Below are 22,908 nucleotides of genomic sequence, written 5' to 3' on the forward strand. Positions count from 1 at the left end.
GACCAGAGAGGAGATTCTGTAGAGGAATCTCGTTCTTTGGTTGACTTTTATGATTACCTTGGTTGCCATTTTATCACAGGAAAGATTGTCTTCCTGCGCACTTAAGATGCCACTTTAAGGTTTTATCTACTTGCTTATAAAATACTAAATTGTCTAGCTCCATCCTATCTTGCTGATTGTATTGTACCATATGTCCCGGCAAAAATCTGCATTCGAAGAACTCCGGCCTATTAGTGATTCCCAGAGCCCAAAAAAAAGTCTGCTGGCTACACTGTGTTTTCTACTCGGGCTCCAGTACTGTGGAATACCCTCCTGGTTAGTTAGAGTTTCTACCTCAGTACAAGCAATTAAGTCCCATCTTAAAACTAATTTTTATACTCTAGCCTTTAAATAGACCCCCCTTTTAGACCAGTAGATCTCCCGTCTCTTTTCTGCTCCTTCATGGAGAGGGGGGGCACAGATAAAGTGACCACAGATCATTCGCTAGCTGTTCAAAGTCGGGATCACTCATCCGTGCATCAGTTGGGGACGTCTCTGCGCTGCTGACCTTTCTCCACTCAAGATGATCCCCTGCTGACCCCACTATAGACTGGACCCTCACACTATTAACTAGATCCACTTGACGTCCATTGCAGCGGTCGCCCGATGGTGAGGGGTAGGGGGGGCTTCCCACATCCAAGGTTTCTCCTTGTAGCCAATTGTGTTGAGCTTTTCCCTGCCCTGATGCGGGATCTGAGCCGAGGATGTCTTTGTGGCTTGTGCAGCCCTTTCAGACACTCTTGACTGATTGATTGAACTTTAAACATGGCAATATTTTACAGTACATTACGCCCTGCTATAGTGGTTGCACTGTCATACTGGAAAGTGCTTTGAATATTTGATTACTCCAATGTTTAGATAGGGGCAAGCATTAATATAGTGCAGGGGTCGGGAACCTTTTTGGCTGAGAGAGCCAAAAAAGCTAAATATTTTAAAATGTATTTCATTTTGTATTAAAATGAACAAAACAAGACGCGTGCATTTTTAAGTAAGACCAACATTTCTAGAGCATAATATGTCTCTTATTCTTTGTAATAAAATTGTTATTCTCAAGCTAACTGTGGAGGGGGCGTGGCCTGAGGGCCTGCAGCGAACTGGGGTGTGCCAGGACCGGCCTCGAAATCAGCGACAGGTGCGTGGATGGCCCACCTGGGCCTTGTTATCTAATCACCTGTCGCTCTGTTATAAGCAGCAGCCAGGAGGAGAGACCGGGTTGGGGCTGGAGCCAGAGCGCGAGCGAGAATGAAAGAGAAAAATACAATTGCTGGAAAGCAACTGAGAGACTTATTGAAAAATAAAACAATATTGTAACCCTGAAACAGGCTCTCATGTTGGTCCTAATCGTGAATTGATTAACGTGGACCCCGACTTAAATAAGTTGAAAAACTTATTCGGGTGTTACCATTTAGTGGTCAATTGTACGGAATATGTACTGAACTGTGCAATCTACTAATAAAAGTATCAATCAAAAACATTGGTGGTCTTACAAACCCCTGGAGGGCAAGATTAGATTAGATAGATAGATAGTACTTTATTCATTCCGTCAGGAGAGTTCCTTCAGGAAAATTACAATTTTCAGCACAATCCCATTCAAGATCAGACAAACATTACAGAGAGACAGAACAGGATCGCTGACGGGTCTGCCGGCTTCCAGCGCCCCTTACAAAAAAAGATGAGATACAGGTAAACAAGGGGGGGGGAAATAGAAGATTAAAATGAAATTTAAAAAAAATCGGTCTTAGCCTGGGCCTTGGAGAGGGGGTGCAGACGGAGGCCAAGGGGAAAAAAACAACAACAAAAAAAACAACAACTCATAGCCATAGTACACATCCCTCTTCCATGTGTGTAAGAGGGAAACATCAAACATCAAAGAACACAGAGGACATGAAAGACATTAAAGCAGCAGATACAAGCCCCACACTAACCAAGAATAAATAAATAACTTCTTACCCATCCATCCATCCATCCATCATCTTCCGCTTATCCGAGGTCAGGTCGCGGGGGCAGCAGCCTAAGCAGGGAAGCCCAGACTTCCCTCTCCCCAGCCACTTCGTCTAGCTCTTCCCGGGGAATCCCGAGGCGTTCCCAGGCCAGCCGGGAGACATAGTCTTCCCAACGTGTCCTGGGTCTTCCCCGTGGCTTCCTACCAGCTGGACGTGCCCTAAACACATCCCTAGGGAGGCGTTCGAGTGGCATTCTGACCAGATGCCCGAACCACCTCATCTGGCTCCTCTCCATGTGGAGGAGCAGCGGCTTTACGTTGAGCTCCTCCCGGATGGCAGAGCTTCTCACCCTATCTCTAAGGGAGAGCCCCGCCACCCGGCGGAGGAAACTCATTTCGGCCGCTTGTACCCATGATCTTATCCTTTCGGTCATGACCCAAAGCTCATGACCATAGGTGAGGATGGGAACGTAGATCGACCGGTAAATTGAGAGCTTTGCCTTCCGGCTCAGCTCCTTCTTCACCACAACGGATCGATACAACGTCCGCATTACTGAAGACGCCGCACCGATCCGCCTGTCGATCTCACGATCCACTCTTCCCCCACTCGTGAACAAGACTCCTAGGTACTTGAACTCCTCCACTTGGGGCAGGGTCTCCTCCCCAACCCGGAGATGGCACTCCACCCTTTTCCGGGCAAGAACCATGGACTCGGACTTGGAGGTGCTGATTCTCATTCCGGTCGCTTCACACTCGGCTGCGAACCGATCCAGCAAATTCTTGAACGGGTGCGGTAGGAAACAGATGGATGGATTAAAAATGCATGAGAATGTTTTATATTTTGAACATTATTTTTAACACTGTGATTACAAGTGGAATCATTCATTACTTATCATTTTAAGCAATGTGAGCTAAGATGTATCCGAGAGCCAGATGCAGTCATCAAAAGAGCCACATCTGGCTCGCGAGCCATAGGTTCCCTACCCCTGATATAGTGCATTGCTGTTTTGCACAATGCAAACTACAACGTTCATCATGTTTCTCTGCAAAGTGACAACTTTCGGCATATATCATTAGGTTGTGCAGTGCAAATGCTGTGGTTTCTCTCTGTCTTGCCACCCTGCCTCTCTGCACCTCTACTGAGACCAACTTCACCCTCCCCTGCTGGCTATCTCCTCACCCTCCCTGTGCTGCTGTCAATAATTGATGATCTTTAGTGACTCTCAAAGGGTAACAGGTCCCGGCAGAAAATCATGTATCATGTGTCATTTCCTTTATTTATTCACAAGTCCGTCTTCAAGCGCCTGCTCAAGCGTTTGTCCGAGACTTGACTGCAGAAGCCAGTTGGTAATATTTGTGGTATCATGTGACCGTGCCTGATAAGACGGTCAATGGTGCCTAAGTGACAGCAGGAAAGAAAAGAAGGAGGGAAGGGAAGCTTTAAATGAGAGAGAAAGGTAGGGGGTCATGGAGGAGGAGTGATGGAATTATTGAGTGAATTAATCCGGTGCCTTTACCAGTTGTGATTGACTGTACTGCAAACTTGCGTGTACGGTACAATCATGGAGGGAGACAAGAGTGAAGACGCGGCCACCCCCAGAAAGAGAAGTTTGACAAGGTGAGTGAAAAGATCGTTTAAGGTAAGGGAATGAGTAATGAACACCACTAATTGTCATCTGTGTGAGATTTTCTTGCTTTCTTGTTTATAGCGTGGACACTGAGCCAGGGTGAGGCTTTGTTTCACATTTATTGATGTATAAAATCCTTCTTTTCAAGAGCTGGAATGTGACTATGTTCAATGCACCTGTTGCTGCAGAGCCGAGTCTGCAAAGAACACAGTGGACATGTTGGACTCTTCAGTCAATGAGAAGAAGACGGTCTTGTCTGCGAGCATCAGCCAGAAGGTGCTTTGCTGGACCTTACAAACTGCATTCTAATATTGTTTATTTATGTTCTTTCTCTCTGTCTCGGTCATGTCATGTATCAGGAGACGGAACTGTTTGAAATCATAGAAAAACTCCAGGTAAACTATTGCGATCCACGCGGGAAGTTAAAGGTCACCATTGGAGCATTTTCTTCTCCATCAGGGCAGCAGACTTGATGAGCAGCGATGTGAGTTCCCTCTGCCTCTTAAGGTTAGTCCAATTTAAAAAAAAAATGTTTCCTTGTCGTTCCTCTCAGCATTCGAAGCAACATCGGCCCTCTGTTTTAGTCCCGGCTTTTAACAGGAGATGGAGAGCTGCCAATCGTCCTTCCATCAAAGCTGGGGGGCTACTGGATAGATCCTCCTTTGGTGAGGTCTGCAGACGTCAGTCCCACCTCCTCCCATCACGGCCTCCACGCAGATGGCTACGAAATCATGGAAAGAGATGGCGAGGCCAAAAGCTATCGCCAGTTCTTCCGCTCACGGGTCAGTCGGCTTCGTATTACAGTCATTTTATGTGCTTTTTATGTGTGCCACTTATAACTACAAATACATTTGCATGGTAAAATGTGAGAAACTCCCCTTGTTTTTTCTATTTTAGAATGGTTTCATTATGCACAACGACATAATACAATGGTGCATCGGTTTGTTAGTAATCCGTTCCAAAACTTTAGTCGAAAACCAATTCATATGAAAAGTGAAGCATTAAACAATATAGCCGTACTTTGCGCTTTAAATATTGCGACTTCACCAAATCGTATATTTTCTATTGAAGCATAATAAATTAAGCATTTTCAAGCATAAAAATGGCTAAATGAACTAAACATGTACAAAACCCAAAACCAATGAAGTTGGCATGTTGTGTAAATCATAAATAACAACAGAATACAATGATTTGCAAATCCTTTCCAGCTTATATTCGATTGAATAGACTGCAAAGACAAGATACTTAATGTTCGAACTGACAAACGATTTTTTTTTGCACATAATCCTTAACTTAGAATTTAATGGCAGCAACAGATTTCCAAAAAATTGGCACGGGAAGTGGACGAAGTGGCTGGGGAAAGGGAAGTCTGGGTTTCCCTGCTTAGGCTGTTGCCCCCGCGACCCGACCTCGGATAAGCGGAAGATGATGGATGGATGGATGGATGGCACGGGAGCATGTTCACCACTGTGTAACATGACCTTTCCTTTTAACAACACTCAGTAAATGTTTGGGAACTGAGGAGACCATTTTTTGAAACTTTTCAAGTGGAATTCTTTCCCATTCTTGTTTGATGTACAGCTTAAGTTGTTCAACAGTCCGGGGTCTCCGTTGTGGTATTTTACGCTTCATAATGCGTCACACATTTTCAATGGGAGACAGGTCTGGACTACCGGCAGGCCAGTCAAGTACCCGCACTCTTTTACAATGAAGCCACGCTGTTGTATCACGTGGCTTGGCATTGTCTTGCTGAAATAAGCAGGGGCATCCATGATAACGTTGCTTGGATGGCAACATATGTTGTTCCAAAACCTGTATGTACCTTTCAGCATTAATGGTGCCTTCACAGATGTGTAAGTTACCCATGCCTTGGACACTAATACACCCCCATACCATCACAGATGCTGGCTTTAGAACTTTGTGCCTATAAAAATCCGAATGGTTCTTTTCCTCTTTGTTCCGGAGGACACGACGTCCACAGTTTCCCCCAAAAAATATTGAATGTGGACTCGTCAGACCATAGAACTCTTTTTCACTTTGCATCAGTCCATCTTTACACAACGTGCCAACTTCACCGGTTTTGGGTTTTGTAGAACGCTTTGATGGCGTTCCTGGAAAACTTTATAATTCCTCCGCTGTAGTTATCATGAACACATAATAATCTTTAGCGCAATAATTAAAGTATTGGCAATGTCATATGGCATTATGATATGAAAAAAATATGTTTATAGTCATTTTAATTAAAACAATTAAATAATGATGTTGTAATCATCATTTAAAAAAAGTAATCCTCATTTATTTTCAGCACATTCAATCAATCGCAACTGGACTGATCAGTTTGTCTTAGAAGACACCGCCTTATCAGTTCATGCCCATAGACTTAATATAGGTTGGTCAGATCTAGTCTGAGTGCTTTGTGCCAAAACCCAAACTATTCATCCTGTACAGGACAGGTGCATGCCCAGACAGGAATGGTTTCGCTCTATTGTGTAGCAAAACAGCCAGACCGGGAAGATAGACTGTTCGAAAGGGGAATGAAGGAAGCCATCTTCGCTAAGGTCGACATACCACCTACGAATGCCTCAAATACTGTAAAATTCTACCAATTCACACCTTCCTAGGAAGATTGAACACTTTAGCCTCTAACAAATACCAACAGGACTTATGCAATTTTTAGTCCAAGTGCCCCCTTGGCCATTGATACAACAAAATAGAATGCTTACAAGGATGATTCCATCCTAAAGACAGTTGTTGTGCTGGTAGAGGTCTATTTTCACTGCATCTTAACGGTGGTAATTTTTTGCCACACAATACTTTATTGCTAACCTTGGAGACTTAAATAAATAAATAAATGGGTTGTACTTGTATAGCGCTTTTCTACCTTCAAGGTACTCAAAGCGCTTTGACACTACTTCCACATTCACCCATTCACACACACATTCACACACTGATGGAGGGAGCTGCCATGCAAGGCGCTAACCAGCACCCATCAGGAGCAAGGGTGAAGTGTCTTGCTCAGGACACAACGGACGTGACGAGGTTGGTACTAGGTGGGATTTGAACCAGGGACCCTCGGGTTGCGCACGGCCACTCTCCCACTGCGCCACGCCGTCATCCTAATGACTGCTGTTGTGTTGTGTGAATGTGAAGTGAATTATATTTATATAGCGCTTTTCTCAAGTGACTCAAAGCGCTTTACATAGTGAAACCCAATATCTAAGTTACATTTAAAGCAGTGTGGGTGGCACTGGGAGCAGGTGGGTAAAGTGTCTTGCCCAAGTACACAACGGCAGTGACTAGGATGGCGGAAGCAGGAATCGAACCCGCAACCCTCAAGTTGCTGGCACGCCCACTCTACCAACCGAGCTATACTAACCGTTGGCAGAGTTGTTACTCTTTTGCATCTTAACAGCGGCTGTTTTTGCCTCAAATCACTACAATGCTAACCAGGGAGATTACATCCTAATGACTGATGTTGTGTTGGCAAATGTGTCGCTCATTTGCAGGGGCGCCGCTAGGGATTTTGGGTCCCATGAAAAGAATCTTTACAGGGCCCCCAACACATAATTTCATCATCATTAGGAGCCTTGCTGGGCCCCCCTCCATCATGGGCCCCTAGAATCCGTCTCCTTTACACCCCCTCTTCGGAGCCCCTGCTCATTTGCATCCTAACGGCGGTCGTTTTTTTGCCACACAACACTGCAATGCAGAGAAGGGGGATTCCAGACATGATACTTCAATGCTAAAGAGGAGGATTCCATCCGAATGGCTGATGTTGTGTTGGCAGAGGTGTCACTCGTTTAATTCTTAACAGAGGTTGTTTTTGCCCCAAAGTACTGCAATGCGAACGAGAAAGATCCTAATAACCGCTGTTGTGCTGGCAGAGGTGTCGATCCTCCGTGTGTTAACAGCAATAATTCTTGCCACACCACATTGCAATGCTAACCAGGTGGATACCATCCTAATAACTGCTGTTGTGTTTTGTTGTGCTGCTGTTTTTGCCTCAAAGCACTACAATGCTAACCAGGGAGATTGCATCTTAATGATTGATGTTGTGTTGGCAAAGGTGTCGCTCGTTTGCATCCTAACAGCGGTCGTTTTTTGCCACACGGCACTGCAATGCAGAGAAGAGGGATTCCATACATGGTACTTAAATGCTAAAGAGGGGGATTCCATCCGAATGGCTGCTGTTGTATTGGCAGAGGTGTCACTCGTTTAATTCTTAACAGAGGTCGTTTTTGTTCCAAAGTACTGCAATGCAAACGAGAAAGATTTCATCCTAATAACCGTTGTTGTGTTGGCACAGGTGGCGCTCCTTTGTATCTTAACAGCAATAAGTCTTGCCACACCATACTACAATGCTAACCAGGGGGATTCCATCATAACAACCGCTGTTGTGTTGACAGAGGTGCTGCTCTTTTGCACCTTAACAGTGGTCCTTTTAGCCACATGATACTGTAATGCTGACAAGGAGGATTCCGTCCTAGTGGCTGTGCTTGAGTTGGCAGAGATGTCACTCATTTGCATCTTAACTGGTAGTATTTGGTCAAGGTTTTGACCCCAGATGCAGAGACGGGAGGCAAGATGGAATCAAAAAAGGAGAGTCTACAATAAAGACTAAAAAGGTTAACAAAAAGTGATGGGGCAAAAACACACACCATGTAACGTAGCCGATAAGCAGTAACATCAGAGGTCGGCAGGGGGAAAGGCCAGGGCACACTGAGCAAAGCAAAATTCCACAACACATATCTTGAAAAACACACAAAGGTTAGGTATATCATAACAAAGGGAGAAAAAACGTAGCCGGACTTGGAGGTCAAGCGAATGCATGCAACGTGGAAGAAACAGGAAACAACAACCAGCAAGGCACAGGTGTCTGATTAGCTTCAGGTGTGTCGCAAGGTCCGCCCCTCACCCAGGGAGAGTGAACTGAAAAAAGAGTCACAACGGGGAAAATGCAGGGACAAAATAAAACGAAAGGGAGGAGAATAATAAAACACAACATTAACAGCGGTCGTTATTGCCACACAATACTGTAATGCTAACGAGGGGGGTTCCATCCAAATGACTGCTGTTATGTTGGCAAAGGTGTCGCTCTTCTAAACCTTTTTTTTTTACACCACAATACAGCAAAATCCTTTTTGTCTGGGCATGTGCCCCTCCTGTAGAGCAGTGTTTTTCAACCTTTTTTGAGCAAAGGCACATTTTTTTCATTTGAAAAAATACGAAGGCACACACACCACCAACAGAAAACGTAAAAAAATTAAACTCCACCAAGTTGTCGTTCTTTTTTTTGAGTTTGTTGTTTTCCTGTGTGTGGTGTTGTATTTTGGTTCAGCTTCCTGTTTGTCACCCTGAGTGCTTTGTTTCCCCTCAGCTGCGGCTAATGGGCACCCGGCCACACCTGGTGTCAATCAGCCCGCTCCTATTTGTACCTGCTTTGTTTTCCAGTCAGTGCTGGATTATTGATTTGTCGATGTCACTTCTTGTCGCTCTTGTCGTTGCTACCTGTTGTGTCGTGTCAATGCAGCGTTGCGGTAAGCTATATTTGATTGCGGTTTTTAGCTTACTGCCTTTTGTTCCCTGCTTCCGAGTTTGTTTTAGTTCCTGTCTTGCGCTGTTATTTTGGTGGCTCTTCCTGTTTTGTCGGCTATTTTCCTGTAGAAGCTTCAAGCCATTCTCCCCGTGAATGCGTGGGTTCCCTCCGGGTACTCCGGCTTCCTCCCACTTCCAAAGACATGCACCTGGGGATAGGTTGATTGGCAACACTAAATTGGCCCTAGTGTGTGAATGTTGTCTGTCTATCTGTGTTGGCCCTGCGATAAGGTGGCGACTTGTCCAGGGTTTACCCCGCCTTCCGCCCGATTCCAGCTGAGATAGGCGCCAGCGCCCCCCTCGATCCCAAAAGGGAATAAGCGATAGAAAATGGATGGATAGCACTTCCTATTGAGTGCTATTGCCAGACCTGCTTTCTATTGGCAAACAAGACAGTTGTGTGAACGTTTTCCTTCTTCGTGGGGTCATTGTTGATTGTCATGTCATGTACGGATGTACTCTGTGGACGCCATCTCTGCTCCACACGCTGCAAGTCTTTGCTGTCGTCCAGCGTTATGTTTTTGTTTTTGCATAGCCATCCCTATATGCTTCATTGCCTTTTCCTTTCCGTTTTGTTCATTTTTGGTTTAAGCTTTACATACATTTTTACCCGCACGCCGTCTCCCGCTGTGCTCTGCATGTTAGGATCACGACAAACCATACTCGACGCGTTCCGACTTTTACAAAGAAATGAACTACCTGCTGCCACCTACTGGTATGGAGTTTTACATGGTTACCCTGGCGAGCTCTATTTAGCACAGACACTAGACCAGTGGTCCCCAACCTTTTTGTATCCGCGGACCGGTCAACGCTTTTTTTTTTTCTTTGTCATGAAAAAGGGAGGTTTTTGTGGTTGGTGCACTAATGGTAAGTGTATATTGTGTTTTTATGTTGATTTAATAAAATAAAAAATAAAAAAATATTTATTTATTTATTATTTATTTATTAGGGGACGGCGTGGCGCAGTGGGAGAGTGGCCGTGCGCAACCCGAGGGTACCTGGTTCAAATCCCACCTAGTACCAACCTCGTCACGTCCGTTGTGTCCTGAGCAAGACACTTCACCCTTGCTCCTGATGGGTGCTGGTTAGCGCCTTGCATGGCAGCTCCCTCCATCAGTATGTGAATGTGTGTGTGAATGGGTAAATGTGGAAGTAGTGTCAAAGCGCTTTGAGTACCTTGAAGGTAGAAAAGCGCTATACAAGTACAACCCATTTATTTATTTATCATTATTACTTTTTTTTAAATAAAAATGAATAAAAAATTATTCTGCGGCCCGGTACCAATCGGGCCACGGCCCGGTGGTTGGGGACAACTGCACATTATTTGCAGATTGTAATTATGGATTTGGAAATAATATTTTTTAGACCAATTAGATGAAGTTGCATAATTTCCCATGGCACACCAGATAATATCTCACAGCACACTGAGATATTGTCTACAGCACTGCTTTTCACAGTGGTTGAAAAACACTGCTGTAGAGCAGTGGTTCTCAAATGGGGGTACGTGTACCCCTAGGGGTACTTGAAGGTATGCCAAAGGGTACGTGAGATTTTTTAAATATTCTAAAAATAGCAACAATTCAAAAATCCGAATATTACTTCAACAAAATATGAATGTAAGTTCATAAAGTGTAAAAAGAAATGCAACGATGCAATATTCAGTGTTGACAGCTGGATTTTTTGTGGACATGTTCCATAAATATTGATGTTAAAGATTTCTTTTTTGTGAAGAAATGTTTAGAATGAAGTTGATGAATCCAGATGGATCTCTATTACAATCCCCAAAGAGGGCACTTTAAGTTGATGATTACTTCTATGTGTAGAAATCTGTATTTATAATTGAATCACTTGTTTATTTTTCAACAAGTTTTTAGTTATTTCTATATATTTTTTTCCAAATAGTTCAAGAAAGACCACTACAAATGAGCAATATTTTGCACTGTTATACAATTTAATAAATCAGAAACTGATGACATAGTGCTGTATTTTACTTCTTTATCTCTTTTTTCAACCAAAGATGCTTTGCTGTGATTAAGGGGTACTTGAATTAAAACATTTTTCACGGGGGGTACATCACTGAAAAAAGGTTGAGAACCACTGCTGTAGAGCAGTGGTTCTCAAATGGGGGTACGCGTACCCCTAGGGGTACTTGAAGGTATGCCAAGGGGTACTTGAGACTTTTTTTTAAATATTCTAAAAATAGCAACAATTCAAAAATCCTTTATAAATATATTTATTGAATAATACTTCAACAAAATATGAATGTAAGTTCATAAAGTGTGAAAAGAAATGCAACAATGGGATATTCAGTGTTGACAGCTAGATTTTTTGTGGACATGTTCCATAAATATTGATGTTAAAGATTTCTTTTTTGTGAAGAAATATTTAGATTTAAGTTGATGAATCCAGATGGATCTCTATTACAATCCCCAAAGAGGGCACTTTAAGTTGATGATTACTTCTATGTGTAGAAATCTTTATTCATAATTGAATCACTTGTTTATTTTTCAACAAGTTTTTAGTTATTTTTATATCTTTTTTTCCAAATAGTTCAAGAAAGACTACTACAAATGAGCAATATTTTGCACTGTTATACAATTTAATAAATCAGAAACTGATGACATAGTGCTGTATTTTACTTCTTTATCTCTTTTATTCAACCAAAAAATGCTTTGCCCTGATTAGGGGGTACTTGAATTAAAACATTTTTCACAGGGGGTACATCACTGAAAAAAGGTTGAGAACCACTGCTGTAGAGCAGTGGTTCTCAAATGGGGGTACGCGTACCCCTAGTGGTACTTGAAGGTATGCCAAGGGGTACGTGAAGTGAAGTGAAGTGAATTATATTTATATAGCGCTTTTCTCTAGTGACTCAAAGCGCTTTACATAGTGAAACCCAATATCTAAGTTACATTTAAACCAGTGTGGGTGGCACTGGGAGCAGGTGGGTAAAGTGTCTTGCCCAAGGACACAACGGCATTGACTAGGATGGCGGAAGCGGGAATCGAACCTGCAACCCTCAAGTTGCTGGCACGGCTGCTCAACCAACCGAGCTAAACCGCTTATACGTGAGAATTTTTAAAAATATTCTAAAAATAGCAACAATTCAAAAATCCTTTATAAATATATTTATTGAATAATACTTCAACAAAATATGAATGTAAGTTCATAAACTGTGGAAAAAAATGCAACAATGCAATATTCAGTGTTGACAGCTAGATTTTTTGTGGACATGTTCCATAAATATTGATGTTAAAGATTTCTTTTTTTGTGAAGAAATGTTAAGAAAGAAGACACTTTTAGTTGATGATTACTTCTATGTGTAGAAATCTTTATTTATAATTGAATCACTTGTTTATTTTTCAACAAGTTTTTAGTTATTTTTATATCTTTTTTTCCAAATAGTTCGAGAAAGACCACTACAAATGAGCAATATTTTGCACTGTTATACAATTGAATAAATCAGAAACTGATGACCTACTTTATCTCTTTTCTTCAACCAAAAATGCTTTGCCCTAATTAGGGGGTACTTGAATTAAAAAACATTTCACAGGGGGTACATCACTGAAAAAAGGTTGAGAACCACTGCCCTAGGGGTGTGAATCCTTGGGCACCTGATGATTCAGAATCAATTCCCAATTCTCGGAATGTATTATTTGGTATAATAAAAACAGATTACAGCCTAGGTTAGGAAAGCTTCTTCTGGTTGCATGGCCTAAAAACCTAAAAACATCTTTTTAAAATTGTAATCTTATAAAAAAAATGTTAAATAATAAATTGATTTACAATCGGAATGAAAAATAATGGCAATTTGGATGTGAATAGATGTTTTGTGCACCTCTAGGTCACTCCATTCACTTAATTCTGCTATTGAACAAATGTGCTCAGATGCAGAGGGCAACACTAAGAGTGAACTGTCTTCCATACAGTTGAAACAAAACAAAACACGTATGGACATATGGCAATTCATCAAGGCCGGTAATGTAATGGAGTTCATTTTCATTTATTATTCAATAACTTGATTTACTCATTGATTAAATCGGGCCAGGCCTACACCAAAGCATGCCTTTTTAGATATTATAAAATCTCTTTCCAATGCAGACAAAAAAGGGCCTTCCCCAATCTGTTCCCAGCTTGTTGAAAACCTAAAATTCTCCAAAAAGTCTTGCTAAAATACAAAATTCAGATTGAGGAGTTGGAGCCAGGCTCATAAATTGTAGGACTAAAAAGTGCACCAGTGTTGATGCCCTAAATCTTGACTTTTAGTACATTTAAAAGCCCCGGCGTCCTCTGCCTCTGTGCAGTGTAGTTCACACTCACACTGCAGGCCTGCTGCATCGTCTCATTAGAAGATAGATAGTTTGAGTCATGGCACCAAGCAATCAGACTAGATCTGACCAATCTAAGTCTGGATGTGAGCATGAGCTGATGCAGCCTGCTCTATGTATGAATAACATCTATGAATCTGATGGTGTCTTCGATTATACACACTCATTGTCTTCTTACCTTCAATCCTCCTCCTTGCCAGTATCACCATTCATTCACAGCGGTGGATCCTTCTTTAGGGCCTCTGGTTCTGTCCGTGTGTTTGGAGGAGGAGGACAATAGAATGAGAGTCATACTAAGGTGATACTAGATGACGATCACATTTATCAAGCAAATAATGACACGATGGCGAGGCATAATGGATGCGTGTTGCTACCCCAGGGATGCAAGAGGACCAGGACAGGCAGGAGTTGCAGGTAAGATTAGATTTAATACGAAAACAAAAATAATACTGGTATAAAGAGAAAGAGTAAACAAAACATTTAGCATGAAAGCTAGACAATAAAGTGGCTTGGCGTGAGAGCTAGCGAGAAAATACATACGAATGATGAGAGTCGTCACTGATGCGCGTGGGCAAATTAGGATCCGAGAATGAGTGAACAGAAAAGGTGAGCTTAAATAGGAGGGTGATAATTATTAGCAGGTGTGCGGGGCGAGACAGAGAATGAAAAAACAAACACGTGAAGATCTGAGCAGCAGATCGCAACAGTATTCCCCCCCAACAAAAGACAGATACCAGATGTCTTAAAAAACAAACAAAAACTTGAACCCCCTCCCCAAAACCAGAAAAGTTCACAAACGAAGGGAGGGCGGAGGGAGGCCACGGTGGAGGGTCGCCAGATCGCATGTCCCCGAATCCACCGAGGACACATCATGTGGCGGCGGCGGGTGGAACGCTGCTGCCGAAAAAGTTTTGGCGGGCGACCTCGAAAAGGCCACATTAGTGGCCGCATCGCAGGATGAGGTGCCCGGCGAGGCGGACGACCCGGGCACGGCCACATCCGTGGCCGACATGGAGGAGGGAGTGTCTGGCGAGGAGGATGACCTCGCAGAGGCCACGCCCGTGATCGACGTGGTGGACGACGCCTCAGCACCGAAATCCCAGCAGGCTTGGAAGCAGCAGACGAGGGTGCGGGGACTGCAGCCAAAGCAGGCCCGAGTGCAGCTGGCGAGGATGATGCGGGTGCTGCAGCCGCAGGAGTCGTCGGAGGCGGCCTGGGAGCCGCAGGAGTCGTCGGAGGCGGCCTGGGAGCCGCAGGAGTCGTCGGAGGCGGCCTGGGAGCCGCAGGAGTCGTCGGAGGCGGCCTGGGAGCCGCAGGAGTCGTCGGAGGCGGCCTGGGAGCCGCAGGAGTCGTCGGAGGCGGCCTGGGAGCCGCAGGAGTCGTCGGAGGCGGCCTGGGAGCCGCAGGAGTCGTCGGAGGCGGCCTGGGAGCCGCAGGAGTCGTCGGAGGCGGCCTGGGAGCCGCAGGAGTCGTCGGAGGCGGCCTGGGAGCCGCAGGAGTCATCAGCGTAGAAGCAAACGGCGACGTCGTAGAGGCAGGCGTATTAGTCGTCGGCAGTGCTTGGCGGCGTGGAGCTGGTACCGGCGCTTGGCGGCGTGGAGCTGGTACCGGCGCTTGGCGGCGTGGAGCTGGTACCGGCGCTTGGCGGCGTGGAGCTGGTACTGGAGTAGGCTCCAGCCCTGTCGACACAGTTGTAGGCTCCAGCCCTGTTGTCGACGTTGGTGTGGGCTCCAGCCCCGTCGTCGACACTGGTGCTGGAGTAGGCTCCAGCTCTGGAGCTGGTACTGGAGTGGGCTCCAGCTTTGGAGCTGTTGCTGGAGTGAGATCCAGGCTAAAGTCTGTAACTGGTATGAGAACCAGTTCTGGGTCGGAGGCTGGTGTGAGAACCAGGTGGGAGTCTAGTGCTGGTTTGAGAACCAGGCTAGAGTTCAAAACTGGTGTGAGAACCAGACTAGAGTTCAAAACTGGTGTGAGAACCAGGCCCGAAAAAGCTGCTGGTGTGTGAACCAGGCGAGAGTCGAATTCTGGCGTGAAAACCAGGTTAGTGTCATGTGCTGGTGTGAGAACCAGACTGGGAGCAGGTGTCGGCTTCAGCCGAGGAGCAGGTGTCGGCTTCAGCCGAGGAGCAGGTGTCGGCTTCAGCCGAGGAGCAGGTGTCGGCTTCAGCCGAGGAGCAGGCACAGGGGTCTGCCGAGGAGAACTAGGGGACTGGCTGTGAGCAGGACTAGGACTATGATGAGTGATAAGACAAACACTAGGACTCGGGCAAGGACTTGAGAGAGGACCAGGACTTACAATCACACTAGTGCTTTGAGAAGGGCTTGGGCAACGACCAGGACTTACAGTCATACCAGGGCTTGGGCAAGAACTAGGACGAACGGTCAAACTAGGGCTTGGGCAAGGACTGGGACTAACAATCAAACTGGTGCTCGGGCAAGGACTAGGACAAAGACTAGGACTTACAGTAACACTGGGGCTCGGACAAGAACTTGGGTAAGGACTAGGGTTCGGACGGAACACAGGTGGAGGAGGTCTACAAGGCCGTTGAGACTTGGCCGGGGAAAAAACAGGTGGAGGAGGTCTACAAGGCCGTTGAGACTTGGCCGGGGGAAAAACAGGTGGAGGAGGTCTACAAGGCCGTTGAGACTTGGCCAGGGGAAAAACAGGTGGAGGGCTAGGAGGCTTAGTAGTTTTAAGAAGAGGTAGCGTCTGCCCTACCTCCGCAACACAGCTATAGGCCGTAGCCCCCCCCTCCAGACGGGAATCCCAGACCCGTTCCCTGTGGTCAGGGACTGACCATAAGGGAGGGTGGTGGGAGGTTTGGAGGCAGGCAGACCCCTCCCCTCTATATTGTCCAGAGTGTCCCTTTGAAAAGGGAGAAAAAACTTTGGACTTGGGCAGAGAATGAGGTTTAAACGGTGGGTTAGAAGAAAAACTAGGTGACTGAGGTTGACTAGAATAATAAGAAAAAATATCCTGATACTTTTGTATCTTATTATTAATGTTATTGTCATTTGAAAATGGCTGAGAAAACGAATCTTCCCCTAAAAATTCCTTGTTGATGACGTCATCATCGGAGGACGGGCCCGCGCCACCGGGGGGCGTCGACGAAATGACGTCATCTGCGCGGGACACAAGTTGGGAATTTGCCCAGTCGGTAAAACTGTTAGCAAAGTGTGTTATTGGGTCCCCAAACAATGGTGTAGGGGTCCTGTGTGCCGACTGTAGGCTGCTGTGTTCGTGAGGAGGGAGACATGGAGTGGGAAAGGCTCTGTCGCCCGACGAAGCCATACTTCGCGGCTTCCGCCGACGCGGACGAGCGCGAGCGCTGCGGGAGGGAAACTCACCGCTCCCGGAAGCATCGATCGGAACCAGTCTTCCCTCCAGGTCCCACATCATGCTTTCGTCTGGATTGCATCGGAGAGTCTCAGCCTCCATCGCTCGGAATACCCTCCATGTGCCTTCGTCGAAGGTCTCCTCGTGGTTGCCAGACGCGGAAAAACTCTTTAATGCTCGGATCCTACTGTGAGGACTCTTCTTCGGCATGGCAATGCCGGTGTGGTTTTCCCGTGGATGCGTCGAAGCAGAACACAGCAAAAGTAAGATATAAGGTATTTATTTAATAACAAAAGTCTATGAACAAAAATACTGGTGTAAAGAGAAAGAGTAAACAAAACATTTAGCATGAAAGCTAGACAATAAAGTGGCTTGGCGTGAGAGCTAGCGAGAAAATACATACGAATGATGAGAGTCGTCACTGATGCGCGTGGGCAAATTAGGATCCGAGAATGAGTGAACAGAAAAGGTGAGCTTAAATAGGAGGGTGATAATTATTAGCAGGTGTGCGGGGCGAGACAGAGAATGAAAAAACAAACACGTGAAGATCTGAGCAGCAGATCGCAACAAATAAATGTTATTTACATCGTGTTTCTTGTCTCATAGAATGAAAGAATGCTCTCTGCATGGAGTTTTTTCCCTGTCGCTCTTTCCTGGCATTCCTTCAGCAGTGGAACTGGCAAAGGTATTGTGTTAGTGTGATGTATGAGAGTACTGTACATCTGGCACTGGCTGAGAGGCTGCTTTGGACAAGTGTCATGTATAACTGAGAACAAAAGAATCCGAACACGTGAAATGTGTACACAACCTGCTTTTTATTTTGGCCCAAGGTGTCCAAAAGATTTATTTAGTGCAGGACTTGCACCTGAAGCCACTGCCAAATAATAACCATATTACTTTTAGATGCTGTGTGACAGAGTGACTGTCTCAAAGTTTGAAGTGGTCAGTTACCTTAAGGTATGTCTTACAATGAACGACTTTTCTTTTCGATAACCTATCAGCGCTTATGCTTTTTTTTTCCTCTCTCGTGCTTGAGGCTCCAGTACTAATAAGTACATTCGATGAACACAGAGTGTCTTCCAATTTCAAGTTTGGCGTATTGTACCAGAAGGAAGATCAGGTATGAACCGAATTGTGATTTTCATCCCCTCATTTCATGACACCATGAGAAATACAGAGTACTTTTAAGGACGAACACTATTTTCCCTTCCATGGTTTATAATAGTTATACAGCATTATCCTTAACTCAAAACACTTGTTTTTTAAATCAGTGTTGCCTGTTGAAGTGAATTGATAACCAATTGGTCCTTGGCTGCCTCAAATCATCACCATTTTATATATATATATATATATATATATTAGGGGTGTGGGAAAAAATCGATTCAAATATGAATCGAATCGTTTACGTTGTGCGATTCAGAATCGATTCTCATTTTTAAAAAATCGATTTTTTTTATTTAAAAAAAAAAAATTTTTTTTTTTTTGATCAATCCAACAAAACAATACACAGCAATACCATAACAATGCAATCCAATTCCAAAACCAAACCTGACCCAGCAACACTCAGAACTGCAATAAACAGAGCAATTGAGAGAAGACACAAACACGACACAGAACAAACCATCCATCCATCCATCCATCCATTTTCTACCGCTTATTCCCTTCCGGGGTCGCGGGGGGCGCTGGCGCCTATCTCAGCTACAATCGGGCGGAAGGCGGGGTACACCCTGGACAAGTCGCCACCTCATCGCAGGGCCAACACAGATAGACAGACAACATTCACACACTAGGGCCAATTTAGTGTTGCCAATCAACCTATCCCCAGGTGCATGTCTTTGGAAGTGGGAGGAAGCCGGAGTACCCGGAGGGAACCCACGCATTCACGGGGAGAACATGCAAACTCCACACAGAAAGATCCCGAGCCCAGGATTTGAACCCAGGACTGCAGGAACTTCGTATTGTGAGGCAGACGCACTAACCCCACTGCCACCGTGAAGCAGAACAAACCAAAAGTAGTGAAACAAAAATGAATATTATCAACAACAGTATCAATATTAGTTATAATTTCAGCATAGCAGTGATTAAAAATCCCTCATTGACATTATCATTAGACATTTATAAAAATAAATAAAAGAACAATAGTGTCACAGTGGCTTACACTTGCATGGCATCTCATAAGCTGGACAACACACTGTGTCCAATGTTTTCACAAAGATAAAATAAGTCATATTTTTGGTTTGTTTAATAGTTAAAACAAATTTACATTATTGCGGCATAGCTCGGTTGGTAGCGTGGCCGTTCGAGCAACTTGAGGGTTGCAGGTTCAATTCCCGCTTGTGCGATCCTAGTCACTGCCGTTGTGTCCTTGGGCAAGACACTTTACCCACCTGCTCCCAGTGCCACCCACACTGGTTTAAATGTAACTTAGATATTGGATGTCACTATGTAAAGCGCTTTGAGTCACTTGAGAAAAGCGCTATATAAATATAATTCACTTCACTTCACTGCAATCAGTTGATTGCAATAATGTAAATTATAAAAGTTATTTTTTTTAAATCTACTACTCTGCTTTCTAGCATGTCAGCAGACTGGGGTAGATCCTGCTGAAATCCTATGTATTGAATGAATACAGAATCCTTTTAAATCGGGGAAAAAAATCGTTTTTGAATCAAGAGTCGAATCAAATCGAAAAAAATCGATATATTATCGAATTGTGACCCCAAGAATCGATTTTGAATCGAATCGTGGGAGACCCAAAGATTCACAGCCCTAATATATATATATATATATATATATATATATATATATATATATATATATATATATATATATATATATATATATATATATACAGTCGCGGTCAGAAGTTTGCATACACTTGTAAGGAACATGTCATGGCTGTCTTGAGTTTCCAATCATTTCTACAACTCTTATTTTTTTGTAACAAAGTGATTGGAGCTCATGATTGTTGGTCACAAAAAACATTGATGATGTTTGGTTCTATTATGAATTTATTATGGGACCTAAAATCATCAGCCCGGAGGTTGGGTCTTGGGCGCCGTTGGGTGTTCCAACAGGACAAAGACCCTAAACACATATCAAAAGTGGTAAAGGAATGGCTCAATCGAGCTTCAATTAAAGTTTTAGAATGGCCTTCCCAAAGTGTGGACAATGCTGAAGAAACATCTCCATGTCAGAAAATCAACTAATTTAGCTGAAATGCACCAATTTTGTCAAGAGGAAAGGTCATAAATTCAACCAGAAGCTTGTGGATGGCTACAAAAAGCGCCTTATTGCAGTGAAACTTGCCAAGGGACATGTAAGCAAATATTAACATTGCTTATGTATACTTTAGACCCAGCAGATTGGGTCACATTTTCAGTAGAGACATAATAAATTCATAAAAGTCCCAACTTCATGAATGTTTCTTTAGTGACCAACAAGTATGTGCTCCAATCACTCTATCACAAAAAAAATAAGAGCTGTGGAAATTATTGGAATCTCAAGACAGCCATGACATTATGTTCTTTACAAGTGTATGTAAACTTTTGACTAGAAAGTTTAACTCCATTGCATTCATTAATTTCCATAAAGTAGCAGCACTCTCTCGAGCTATGAAGTTAAACTCGTATTATTCATATTTCAACAATTTATTTAATTTATTTGACCAAAATCAAATCATATTGCGACATCCACGTCTTGTTTGACAGCATTTAGCTTGTGCAAATGTATCCTACCAAACAAATCAAATAGTATACTGGGTTGTGGGCTGCACAGTGGCACAGGGGTCAGTGCGTGTGGCTCACAATACAAAGGTCCTAAGTAGTTGTGAGTCCAGAACGCGGCAGCAGGACTTTCAACAGGGGCCAGGAAACCCCAGCATATAACCCCAATTCTTCAGAGTTTGCACTGGCTCCCTGTTCATTTTAGAATTGGTTTTAAAACATTGCTGTTTGTTTTTAAATCTTTACATGGACTGGCACCTCAATATATCTCGGACCTCATCCAAATTTACATTCCTGCGCGCGCTCTGAGGTCCGAGAGCCAGTTCCAGCTCGTGGTGCCCAAGACCAGACTTAAGACCAGGGGAGACAGGGTCTTCTCTCTGGAACACTCTGCCCCTCCATGTTCAAACTGCTTCCACAGTGGATCAATCAATCAATCAATCAATGTTTATTTATATAGCCCCAAATCACAAATGTCTCAAAGGACTGCACAAATCATTACGACTACAACATCCTCGGAAGAACCCACAAAAGGGCAAGGAAAACTCACACCCAGTGGGCAGGGAGAATTCACATCCAGTGGGACGCCAGTGACAATGCTGACTATGAGAAACCTTGGAGAGGACCTCAGATGTGGGCAACCCCCCCCCTCTAGGGGACCGAAAGCAATGGATGTCGAGCGGGTCTAACATGATACTGTGAAAGTTCAATCCATAGTGGCTCCAAGACAGCAGTGAGAGTCCCGTCCACAGGAAACCATCTCAAGCGGATCAGCAGCGTAGAGATGTCCCCAACCGATACAGGCGAGCGGTCCATCCTGGGTCCCGACGAGCGGTCCATCCTGGGTCTCGACTCTGGACAGTCAGTACTTCATCCATGGTCATCGGACCGGACCCCCTCCACAAGGGAGGGGGGGGACATAGGAGAAAGAAAAGAAGCGGCAGATCAACTGGTCTAAAAAGGAGGTCTATTTAAAGGCTAGAGTATACAGATGAGTTTTAAGATGAGACTTAAATGCTTCTACTGAGGTAGCATCTCGAACTGGAGTGTTTTAAGTCTCGTCTTAAGACCCGCTTTTATTCTTTGGCTTTTAACACTACGTGAGTTGTGTGGTCCTCTGTGTTTTTTATACAATTTGATTTCTATTTTACTGTTTTAATTGATTTTACCCTTTAAAATAGTTTTTAATCATATTTGTTTTTATATTGTTCTTATTGGTTTTATATTCATTTATTTTTTGTTTTTTTTCAGTCATTGGTGGAGCATAATATTGTTTTTTTAATATTGTTTTTAACATGGCTGTGCAGCACTTTGGAAACGTTATTGTTGTTTAAATGTGCTATATGAATAAAGTGGATTGGATTGGATTGAGTTCAATCCCGGGCTCGGGATCTTTCTGTGTGGAGTTTGCATGTTCTCCCCAAGACTGCGTGGATTCCCTTCAGGTACTCCAGCTTCCTCCCACTTCCAAAGACATGCACCTGGGGATAGGTTGATTGGCAACACTAAATTGGCCCTAGTGTGTGAATGTTGTCTGTCTATCTGTGATGGCCCTGGCGACTTGTCCAGGGTGTACCCCGCCTTCCGTCCAAATGCAGCTGAGATAGGCTCCAGCACCCCTGCGACCCAAGCGGTAGAAAATGGATGGAATGATACTGGGTTGTTTAAAAGATTAAATGGACGGTATAGCTCGGTTGGTAGAGTGCCCATGCCAGCAACTTGAGGGTTGCGGGTTCGATTCCCGCTTCCGCCATCCTAGTCACTGCCGTTGTGTCCTTGGGCAAGACACTTTACCCACGTGCTCCCAGTGCCACCCACACTGGTTTAAATGTAACTTAGATATTGGGTTTCACTATGTAAAGCGCTTTGAGTCACTAGAGAAAAGCGCTATATAAATATAATTCACTTCACAAATGCATTTTTCTTTGGACAGCCTTGTTTTCCACATTATAAGTTAGTCACACACCATAATATCTCTCTCCAGCTAACCGAGGAGGACATACTCGGTAACGACGAGGAAAGTGAAGAGTTTACAGACTTCCTGTCCATTTTAGGCGACACCGTTCAGCTGCAAGGCTTCACCGGGTATGAATGTGATTGCATAAAAGACACAAACAGAGAGCAGAGATATGTGACATTTAATCCAAACCCTCAGCTTTAGAGGAGGCCTGGATGTATGTCACGGCCAGACTGGAAGCCAAGCACTGGTCACTTCCTTTCACGGGAAAGAAATCATGTTCCACGTGGCGACCAAGCTGCCCTTCACGGATGGAGACCCACAGCAAGTCAGCGTACTCACTTCTGCTCTAAATAAG

At 44.2% G+C, this 22,908-nt stretch overlaps 1 protein-coding gene across 1 annotated transcript in view; it reads left to right on the forward strand.

Annotated features, from left to right (window-relative positions):
- Positions 1-3,543: 3,543 nt before the first annotated feature.
- Positions 3,544-22,908, forward strand: part of rap1gapl (RAP1 GTPase activating protein-like) — a 31,626-nt gene continuing 12,261 nt past the window's right edge. The window contains exons 1-12 of the mRNA XM_061916603.1: positions 3,544-3,599; positions 3,691-3,708; positions 3,798-3,885; positions 3,969-4,004; positions 4,069-4,116; positions 4,194-4,391; positions 13,733-13,830; positions 17,475-17,553; positions 17,772-17,825; positions 17,905-17,988; positions 22,578-22,678; positions 22,749-22,878. Of these exons, the coding sequence (XP_061772587.1) occupies positions 3,544-3,599; positions 3,691-3,708; positions 3,798-3,885; positions 3,969-4,004; positions 4,069-4,116; positions 4,194-4,391; positions 13,733-13,830; positions 17,475-17,553; positions 17,772-17,825; positions 17,905-17,988; positions 22,578-22,678; positions 22,749-22,878 (990 nt within the window). The remainder of the gene's footprint in view (positions 3,600-3,690; positions 3,709-3,797; positions 3,886-3,968; positions 4,005-4,068; positions 4,117-4,193; positions 4,392-13,732; positions 13,831-17,474; positions 17,554-17,771; positions 17,826-17,904; positions 17,989-22,577; positions 22,679-22,748; positions 22,879-22,908) is intronic.

The sequence above is a fragment of the Nerophis ophidion genome, linkage group LG11 (assembly GCF_033978795.1).
Source record: "Nerophis ophidion isolate RoL-2023_Sa linkage group LG11, RoL_Noph_v1.0, whole genome shotgun sequence".
Lineage (NCBI taxonomy): Eukaryota > Metazoa > Chordata > Actinopteri > Syngnathiformes > Syngnathidae > Nerophis > Nerophis ophidion.